Genomic DNA, 11,138 nt, shown 5'->3' on the forward strand with positions numbered 1-11,138 from the left:
AAGGTTTTACCAACCCTTTTCCACCCTTCGGTCTCACGTTAACAAGAGGATCAGCTTTCTAAACAAGAAAGATTTCTTATCAATGAAAGGCTTGGCAGCAAATATTCAAGAGGCCTCCTAAAAGGTTTACTAGTAGACAGAAACACGTTAGTCTCCGTGCACACAGCATCTTCTGAGCTGCCTTCTGTTTCTCTGTCCCCTATTCATCCCCTCATTCCCAGGTGGTTACAAACCACAGTCAAGGCCTTAATCCCAACTCTGGGCCATTAAGGATAATCTGAAAGAGAAATGTATACAAATGCCTTCAGTAGCTGCAGTTTTATGTGATGAGCTGCTATTCAAACCCATGCCACTGGAAGCTGTCCGAAAGGCATCATGAAAAATAGCTGCATAATTTAAACTGCAATGCAGTAAAATACGCAATTAAATAATAGAGAGATTAATTACAAGAAATAGACATGGAAGAAATGGTTTTCAGATGAGAGCCGAAAAGAGACTGAAAGTCAACAAGGTAGAGAGCAAGCCCAAAAGAAACCATCTGTTTCAGAGGCTGAAGCTGCAATGACAGCAAAATATTATAATAATATAAAATTTTATTAGGTTAAAGTACAAAAATAAAAAAAAATACAGTCCACAGTATTTGGCACCAAGTATTTGGTACCAGGAGAAGAGTAAAGCAAAGGCCTACAAAAAGACCTGCAGCAAACTGACAAGAGTCTTCAATGAGTGGAGAAAAATCAGTAAACTCAGATTATAATCACAGCCTAGAAGAAGCACCTGGAAAGAGAAATGTTGCTGGCTATTATGTCCCTAAAGCTTACCAGTGACAACTGTATTTGCTGTAGTAATGTGAAAAGACAATCCATGGCATGGCAATCTGCAACTACGCAGACATTACTGCAGTAGTCTGACGCAACTGCCTGGACACCTTGTTCTCTGGTCTGCTTCACTCTGGCACTTTCTTATCTTAGGCTCCAGAAAACATGAAATTGCTTCACTGAAATCACAGTTTAAGTATTAATTTGAAGTACACCTTCTACAATAAAACCAACTAAGATGCTCAACTGACAATGACTGCTGCAGGACAAAACACTGGTTGGCAGATTTGCTGGCTCCCCCAGTACAACAGAGAGATCAGAGGAGGAAAGCAAAGATATGCATCTGGTGAAAGAATAGCTGAGGAGAACAAAAGAACCCCACAAACAAACAAACAAAAAACAAGTACTTGCCTGATAGAGCTTAGGAAAAACACTCTCACATGAAACACTGGCATAAAAGTAGCCAAAAGTAATAAAAATCCGTTGGGTTGGAAGGGACTTCAAGGATGATCAAGATCCAACTCCCCAGCCACAGGCTGAGTTGCAAACCACTGGATCAACTCCAAGACCAGGCTGCCCAGGACCCCATCCAACCTGGCCTTGAACACCTCCAGGGATGGGGCATCCATAACTCTCTGGGCAGCCTGTTCCAGCACCTCTCTCTCTCAGTGAAAAGCTTCCACCTGACATTAATCTTGATCTCCCTTCCTTTAGTTTGGAACCATTTATCCTTGTCCTATCACTATCTACTTATGTAAAAAGTTGATTTCCTTATGTTTATAATCTCCCTTTAAATATTGGAAAGCTGTAATGAGGTCTCCTGGCAGCCTTCTCTTTTCCAGGCTGAACAAGTCCAGCTCCTTCAGCCTGTCTTCACAGGAGAGGTGCCCCAGCCCTCTGATCATCTTCATAGCAGTTCTCTGGACCTGCTCCAAAAGCTCCACATCTGTGCTGAGGGCCCCAGACCTGGACACAGTATTCCAGCCAAGGTCTCACAAGGGCAGAGTAGAGAGGGCCAATTACCTCCTTCACCCCATTGTCATCACTCTTCTGATGGAACCCAGGATACTGTTGGCCTTCTGGGCTGCAAGCACACATTGCTGGCTTATGTTGTTTTTCATCTGCCATGAGCTGTAAGCCCTTCTCAGTCAGGCTACTCTCAAGGAGTTCTGGCAAGTCTGCATACACACCCGGGATTATCCAGAGCCACTTTTTTTTCTTCTTAAACCTCCAAGGATATATAAGAATTGTTATGATTCAAGTAGTAAATGAATCACTTTTTTCTTCAAACTATTTATAGCCTTAAGACCACCCTGTAAGAACATTTTGTCCAATTCTAGATCGGCATCTATCCAGGTCCTGGGAAACCCTCATGCTTTTCTTAAGAAAAGCAGTAACATCACCACTTTTTACTCCTATCTGTCTAAGAAGTCATGATACAATTAGGAAAGCAAATCCAAGTCTCATCTCCCTGAGTTCTTCAATAGTTCATGCTATCAGAACCTCCTTACGCAGGAAGGGACATGTGCTCTTTAACGTCTGCTGCAGGAGTAATGTGTGTGGCTGGTTGGTTGCAGTTTTTTGGAGAGGGAGGAAGGAAGAGGGAGGGAAGGCTGTGTCACAAACACATCTGCTATCTTCACACAAGATCTAGTTCAGGCAAATCACTCTATAAACGGTCAATCTTTGTCAGAGTATAACAAATTTGTTTTTACCAGTTCAGCCAGTTGGCAGGTAGCGGGTTGGTAACCAATTTCATTTCATGTTAATACAGATTGTTGAGTTTTACAAGTTCACTTTCAGAATGCTATTCTCACATTTCAAAGTTGAAATTCTCTAGCAAACGATTCTCCATCTCTCCCCCCTCCCCCCATTTCCTAAAATATCTGCATGTTAGTAACAAATCTACTCTCTGCAAGAAAGTACTCCTGCAGGGCTTCTGGTAACAGCGTTAGGAGCCTGCATTACCAATGGAGTTGCTCACTGCTTAAGTATCAAGCAGAAGTGGCACAGATTCTTATTTACCCAAGGGGGAAAAAAAAAAGAAAAAAAGCATTCCCTCTAACACCAGGGAAAGTTTAGAGTTCTGCTTTCAGTAATAAACGGAATTCACAAAGAACCCACCTGGAAGCAGCATGCTAACTTTTATTTCACCACCCAGCTCTAAGCAGATATAGCATTTGCTGCAGACTCTCCAGCACAACCAGAAGGGCACAGTGATGGGCTGGTGGGCTGAAAGGCACTTCAGATGCCACCTCACTTACAGAAGCGCACCACGATCACTCCTGCACTGAACACTGCTTCTGGCCTCCAAGAGCTCGGTGCAAGCTCTGAGCTGCAGAGGACTTTCTGCACAACCCACACAAGATGAAGTCTGTCTGCAGCAGCTGCCTCACCAGAGACATCAGGAAAAGGGAGGAACCATGCAGAGGCTGTGTCAACTGTCACAATTTCAGCAGTTACTTCCCCTTTACTTCAGGGTGGAGGAGAGGGAGAGTTCTTGTGACCAAGCCGATCCATCTCCATCAAGGTGCTCGGATTTGGGGTGAGCAGGTGGGGGGGAAGGAACAGCTTCACAGTACTGCTAATGCTAAAGAGGAAAAGATAGCTGTGCTCCACAGTCAGCCTGCTCAGTAATTACACACAAGCCTGGGCACTGAGTAACTGAGGGCCCACCAGTCACTTCCTACTGGGTAACAAGAAATAAAAACTACACGATGGCCCTTTTGACTCCAAGTTACTAATTAAGGGCTGAGCATAGGCACAGACAGATCAAGATGCATCCTTATCCCTCAAGAATGTCTTGCTACATCAGTAAGGACAACGTCTGCACAGCTACCACCCCGCTGTTCTGCAGATAAATAAGATTTCAGACACCAGAGCTGTCAAACACAGACTGCTTTCACTAAAGGGAAAGAAGAGCAACATCATCTAGAGCCCCTGCCAAGAAAGCAATAGCCACCAGCAATGAGACAGACCGCACTGTGAGCACTGTGTAACTGCACACAAGTTTACAAGACTGAAAATTAGTGTCAAACATTCCTATAAGAACAGATGTGTTAAGGTCTTGAAAAAGAACGGCTGCTAATGAATTTAACGGCAATTTCAGGTGCATGCTTCCACAAGCAACAAAACGCACTCCCTCTGGACACTGCCCCCATGTAAATGGAAACATGCACTGATGTGCTGTAGTGTAACAGAGGCCATCAGGAGGGAGGAGGGGAAACCCTTGTGCACACTGATGCGATTCCAAACAATCGGGTTCTGTTTCCAAATCTGACAATGTCCCTACACGACCTTCCACGAGTCAGTTATAAACTCTGTTACTCCATTTATGCTTCTGTGTGAAATTAAGGCAGTTCAAAATACTAACCAAAGACATTGCGAAGTTGCATCTTTTTTTGTTTGTTTGTTTCACAGTTCATTTTTTATTGTTAGGCTTAGATCAGAGCACAGATACTAGAAGGAACTTTGCTCTCAGAGATGCAACACTTCCTATTTGTGCACAACCTGCCCCTGTACTCTTATCTTCCTGACATGTGCTCCTCTTTTTGAGCCATCCTAAAGGCCCACCTTTTCTCTCTTTACCATGAGAGTTACTGGCTACAACAAGCTGCCAGAGATCTGAAGGCACACAGAAGTATCAGAAGATTGCTCCTCATATATTTTTTCTTCCTTCCAACAATTCTACATGCTCGGCACAGTGAGCGCAGCATGAAGAGCACAGATCACGCTTAATGCACACTGACAGCAACCTGCAGCCTCTTCATTCCCATACATGAGCAAATGGAAGGGAGCAGAGAGCACTTCCCTTGCACAAGAAGCAGCACGCACCTATAACAGCTTAACCTAATCCACTCCGCTCCACCTGACTTGAGGCAGCACAGTGCCAACATCATCATCTGCTGAAACACTGAAGTGAAACAGTGCAGGAAGAGCAATTGACATCTTACTGGCCCATTAAACTGAATACACTAAAAATAATGGAAATATTTCAAATTTGGAAAAGCCAATCTCCTACCAACCACCTCTTCTGGACACAAAACAGGCAGCCACTGCTTTAGGATCCATTTCCTGTATAAACAGGGCAATCGCTTGGCAATTTAATGAAGTTGCGCTGTTGTCCGATTGCTGCTTTCAATTTTAGTTCTATTTTCCAAGACAGAGGTAACATGCTGGCACAGGGCAGTTATAAACCAAAGCCACCAACCTGTAACTAAATTGCTGAAGAACAAAGCTCAAACACCTACAGAGCAACCAGTGCCTTTAATTAACCATTTGCTGTCAGCATAACACAACCTGACAAGAAACAATGTTTAAAGTACAAGCTAAAACATTTTCTTAATTAATATAAAGAGTACAATTTAAATCTATACAGAATGTGGATGACACATCCATATATACTATCTCTTTGCTCTCAAGCTCTCTAATACTGAATCATATTTTGGTGTTACAGAAGGCATACTGGTTTAATTCGCTTTTTCTGTAAAAAGTTCCAAATTTAGCAGTGAAACCAGAATAAAAGACCAACACTTATTTACTCTTGATACAAACTAATTAACCAATGAACATAAAAGCACCTAAGTTCTCACGGCATGTAAAAGATTTGTATTAGCAACAATTTAAGAAGTTGATCCTTTTAAAGCAGCTCATTTCCTGAATTAGACATTCCAAGTGAACTGCTTTGTACTGAGCTAAGCTTACACTACTTTCCATACTCCAGGCAATGAAATCAAGTGTCAGATCAGTCAGCAACTTTTAAGGAAAAAGAACGGCCATGGAAGAAGCTACTTCCTTTCCAATATATCTTATCTGCTGCACAGGAAGCAAACATTCAAGCTACTGAGCAGAAAGGATTCTTAGATGCATACTGGAAGATCACATCAGAGCTTGCATTCAACACTTCCCCTCCACACCACACACATTTTTCTACCAACTGAAATGAAACTTTCAACTTTGTGTAACAGCAGCCAAACTGGAATCTCTCTGCTTTTGTCTGTTTTACCCAGAATAGCTTGTGAACTCACTGCTCATTTTCCACATACCTGTCAGGAGCTACAGAAGGAAATAACATGACAACATAGAAACACACATTTAGGCAACACAGCACTTACTTCCTTCAAGGGTCTTTCATTTAATTTATTTTCCAGAGCTGCTAAGTCTACTCACTGGAGAGCATTAAGATCAGTATTTACACAAGCACTACATATAAAGGTTCTCCCAGTCACCTTAAAAGTGCGTTTGAGTGGACGAGAAATTACAAATTGATCCTCCCAGTGCATCAGAAGAGACTGATGGAAACTATGTATCTGCCTACGCATAAACAGGGGTGCACAAGATAACCAACCTAAACAGCAAGGGGCAGCTCTAAGAAGTGCTTCACAGACAAGGCCCCTGTGCTACACACCAGTCAATTGAAGCTATTCAAAAGGAAATAATACTGGAGATGTTGGTTTTTTGGTATCATTTCTAGCAGTTCCTAAGCTAGTTATTTCAAATAAGCTCATTAAAAACAAAAGAATTCAATTCAACCTGGAAAGCGACTGGAGATTCTTTCTGGAAGCTAATATTTTCAGCAGGAGAATCGTAATAAGAACCGCAAATTCTTCAACTCCATCCAATGTTCCAGTCTCGGTGCTGATAAAGTATTCATGCTGGTTAGGATACTGACAATGCAGAACCTCAGACATTCCTCACCAGCGATTTTCAGATAAACTTCCAGCGGTCTGCACTCCCTTGAAGAGATGGTCTCAGATTTTATTTGCAGACAAAAGGATTTGGATAAGGCATTAAGCACTGCAACTTACTTTTGTATGGCATCTATTAAAACTTAAAAAAAAAAAAAAAAAAAAAAAAAAAAAAAACACTTATTTCCATTATAAGACAGTTCTACCACACCCCCCTTTGCAGATCTCACCCTACATTACTATAAAGGCATGCCTGTTTACAAGCGCCTCCATCATTAGGACAGCAGTCAGACCAGCATTCTGAAGGGTGCCAGACATTAAAGCAGAAAAGCAAATTTTAAGAAAAATGCAACTTGTCTCCTCAAGTATATTTTGTTAAACACAGAGGAAAGTTGTACTTCCAGTTAAATACCCAACGTTCAAAACCTGTTTTGAACTGTAAAGATGATCTAAGTCTCTAACAAAAGAAAATAAGAATCTAATCTTCTACCTACTTGCCACTAAAGCTCATCACCAGAAATATAACAGATTTTAAATCTAGCTACAAATTAAATGCAGCAATGTACTTGTTTCTTTTTTCCTTCTAGTCAGAGCCAAAATCCTCACTAATAACATCACAACTTCCTTCAATGGAAGACGACATTTCCTTCTACATTTGGTTTCCTTTCCCTTTTTCTGTCCCCTTCTCCTTCTGATGCCCCCAAGGTCTGTCATTTTACTGCAGTGCTGGATATCTTTCCTACAAACCTATTTGCTTTGCTTCTCCTGAATTCTTCTCCCCTCCTATCAAGTAAAATCCTATCAAGTTCCAGATAACCAGAACACACATGGTCTGGAGGACACACTGCACTACTGCCTGGTATTCTGATTTCTTCACAATTTGCCCTAGCAAGAAACTGCTTCCCACTTTTCTAAGAACAGTGATTTTCACCTTGAGAGCCCCAAATGCTGTTATCTGTCATCTTTCTTAAGTGCTTTACTAAAAGGATGCTTTCTGCCCACAGAGCTACAGTCACTATCGGGGAGGCAAGTTCCACTGCAGTGAAGAGTATTTTCCCCTTCCTCTCCACCATCTCCTTCCTCCCCCCCCCCTTTTTTTTTTTTAAAGGATCTCTAGAAACACTGAAGAGAGCTTCTCATCACAAAATCACAAAATCAGGGTGACTGAACATTACCAGAATTATTTCCACATTGAACGATGGAAGTAAAGATGATTTGTATGTTTTCAAACCTGAAAGTACAGATGCAATTTGAATACAGCATTATCTTGGGGTGACGCAAAAATGACCACTTACCTGTCAACATGAAAGCAGAACAAAGAGCGTGAAGGTGGGCACACAGTTTTGAATAAACAGCGCACCATTACAGTTATAAGCAGCTGTTACTAGCAGCACTCAGTGATCACACACCCGTTCCACCCCCACACTACAACACAGCACAGGTGGTAGCACACAGGAACAGTTTCCCACTAAGGAGCACAGAGACTTCTCTGTAGAAAGAGAGTAAATGGCCCAAATTCAAAGCTAACCAGAGCGAGACCATTACATGCTACGGGCTAAGCTATGATGCACATCCACTTCTGAACCATTTTAACATTCAATACACATGTTCTTTGTTCTGGCCTATTTTTATTATTATTTAAGCAAAAGCTCCCTGATGCATTGAGTGGTAGTTAGCTGTTCCACTATATGAAATGCAAACACTTTGTATTTTGTGTTGATTAAGCCCCTTCCTCTTTCTTCCCATCCCTTTCCAATCACACACACGCACACACACTCCCCATTCTCATAACCCAGCACCCTGTGTCACACTGCCTAATCCTCCAGCAGCCCCACCACCACGATCTGCTCGGCACTCCAACTGGAGAGCAGACGGCTTAGCACTGAGTGCTGATTAAAAAGTCCACCCCTGCCACTCTAAGAAAGTAAATGTAGTTTTATCAATACATTTGTCATTTTTACTGACTTCAGTAAACGCATGACACATCCACAACACAGTCAGGCATACATTTTTCAGAGCTACTGCATGAGTCCTGATTAGGAACTTCAGAATGTCAGCTTCCTCCTAAAGGGGGGAAGACAGACAGACCAGGCTGCAGCAATCCCTGCAGCCTACATTGGTACCCGAGGTGAAAGTGAGCTACTACGTTTTAAAACAGAACAAAAACACACCAGCCCAAGTGCATGGAGGGAAACTAGCTCAAGTGTTGGTTTATTTTTTGTTTGCATTAAAAAAAGACACAAGTTCCAGAGCACTGGAAAAGCAATGTAACTGAAGCGTCTCTAGCTTTCTGACACAGACAAAAAGTTAGGAGCAGCAGCAGACAGGTCAAAACTTGTGCTGCAATTACCACACTTATGTATTTGTCATATTTCCCATGAGTAAAACCAAATGAACCTCGCCTCATAGAAGCATTTATATCAGCAGCTTTCTCTGGGTGGAGCAAACAACTCGGAAGAGTAAATACACATTAACTCATATTCCCTCACATACCAAAAATAACAAAATGCTTTAAAATATGACTTTTTAGCACAGTTTTAATCCAAGTATAAAACTCACTTAAAAAAAAAAAAAAAGATTTCACATTGAGTTGTTAAAGCTTTATTTTCAGATTCACTGTTCCATTACTATAAGCAGTAAGACAACTCACTGACAACAGTAGATGCCAAAGACATGAATAACCTGTATTAAGTGCTCACTGCAGGTAATCCTAGAATAGCTTCGGTTGGAAGGGGCCTTAAAGACCACCCAGCCCCACCCCTACCATGGGCTGCTTCCTACCCAGCAGCTCAGGCTGCCCAGGGCTCCATCCAGCCTGGCCTTGGGTGTCTCCAGGGATGGGGCACCCACAGCTCCTTGGGCAGCTGTGCCAGGGCCTCCAATACATGAATAATCCACTATTAGGTTCAACAAGTTCACTGCACAAGCAGTGCTTCTATTAAGGGAAAAAATTTTGGGAAAGAAAAATGTCAAGGAAAGGCAAATAGAGGTTTCATCTGAGCATTTCCTGATGGCTCCACATCCACACTGGTATGGCTATACATACAGGCTTACTTTCAGAGTTGTGTGCTGCAAATCTTGACCAAAATAAATATATAAACAAATAAATAACAGTAAAGCATGCTGGAAGTAGTTTCACTAAATCAGACCTAAAGGCAGAGCAGGAACCACCGGCCGTACAGGAAAAAAGCCCACGCCGAGCGCTGGGGATACGCCGCAGCCCCGGAGCCTCCTACAGCAACAGCAGCAGCGGGCCGCGATGATTGCTACAGGATGTCGGATCGCGAAGCCTCCCAGAGGCACGGATTGCCATTTTGAAACACCACATCACGCCTGCCCGCGAGTGCCTGCACACGGGCGCTTCCCGCTCCCGCACGCCGCCCGTTTCGGCGGCCGGCCCCGCGCTGCGGCACGCCGGGACGGCGACCCGAACGCGGCACCACCGCCGCCGATCCCCGCAGAGGACGGCGGTGCACGGTCCCCGCCGGGCTCGGCCGCGGCGCTGCGGATGGCGCGAGGCCGCCTCACCAACGGCCGCCAACCGCCGCCCCGGGAGGGCAGCCCCCGAGGCGCCGGCTCCGGACCGGCCGCGCGGAGAGGATCGCAGCCCGCTCCCCCCCCCCCCCCCCCCCAACCCCCGTGCCCGGCCCGGGGAGGTCTCCGGGATGTGACTCATAATAAATACACACAGAGGGGGAGGAAGGAAAAAATAAATAAATAAATAAAAGACACACCCTTCTCCGAGCCGGACTGACATAATAACCCCCCTCCCTTCTCCTCCCGAGCCGGGGTGGGGGGAAGCCGGCCGTTCGGCAGCGAAAGTTGAAAGAAAAGGCAAATCCGGGGGAGCGGCGCGGTGCCCCCGAGGCGGCTGGCGGCTCACGGCTCCGGCCCCGCGCACCCCGCCCCGCAGAGCCGCCCCACCGCCCCTCACCTGGATGTAGTTGTTTTCGCAGTAGTCGGCGACTCGAGTGAGGTTCTGGTAGCTCTCGAGCAAAGCCCGCTTGCCAGAAGGGATTTCCTCCTCTAGTAACATCTGCAACTCTGCCATTTTCCACCCCTCCGCATCGCTTCCTCTTGCATTAAAGAGACAGCGGCAGTGCCGGGCTCGCAACCCGCCTGGTATTGTGGGATTCCTCCTCGCCTCGCTTTCGTGAGCGCTCGCTTTCCCCACCCATCCTTCCCTCTCCGAGGGGAGGAAAAAAAAAAAAAAAAAAAAAAAAAAAAAAAAAAAAAAAAAGCAGCAGAAAAAAACCCGCCCGCTCTGCAGAGCACGCCGGGAGCTGTAGGCGCCGGGCTCCCCGCCGTGCGCATGCGCGGAGTGGGGTCGCTCACGGTGCAGCGCCGCCCGGCGGGGAGATGGCGGACGGCGGGGTTGGGCTGTGTTGCGTCATCGCTTGTGTCCCTGCCCCAGCGGCAACAAAAGCCCCAGATCCACTCGTGCTGTGCTGAGGCAGAGTGGGTTCTTCAGCAGAGGGCTAAAGGCTCCATCGGGGAAGCGTTGCTCTTGTAGAAGGTTCGGAAAAACCTCTAAGTCCTACCCTCATCCTCCCTGTACCAGTGCTGCATCTACCCTTTTCTTGAACGCCTCTCGGGATGGTGACTCCACCACCTCGCTGGGCAACCAATTCCA

The 11,138-nt window shown here is 45.0% G+C and overlaps 1 protein-coding gene across 1 annotated transcript in view; it reads right to left on the bottom strand.

The window, feature by feature from the left end:
• The window catches only part of ABI1 (abl interactor 1), a gene marked incomplete at its 3' end in the record, with an annotated part of 73,957 nt that extends 63,283 nt beyond the window's left edge, over window positions 1-10,674 (bottom strand). Inside the window, 1 exon segment of the mRNA XM_079537968.1 lies at window positions 10,440-10,674. Within this exon segment, the coding sequence (XP_079394094.1) occupies window positions 10,440-10,556 (117 nt within the window). The 5' untranslated portion in view covers window positions 10,557-10,674.
• Window positions 10,675-11,138: the final 464 nt, after the last annotated feature.

Source organism: Tetrao urogallus (genome assembly GCF_951394365.1).
Source record: "Tetrao urogallus genome assembly, chromosome: 7".
NCBI classification, from domain to species: domain Eukaryota; kingdom Metazoa; phylum Chordata; class Aves; order Galliformes; family Phasianidae; genus Tetrao; species Tetrao urogallus.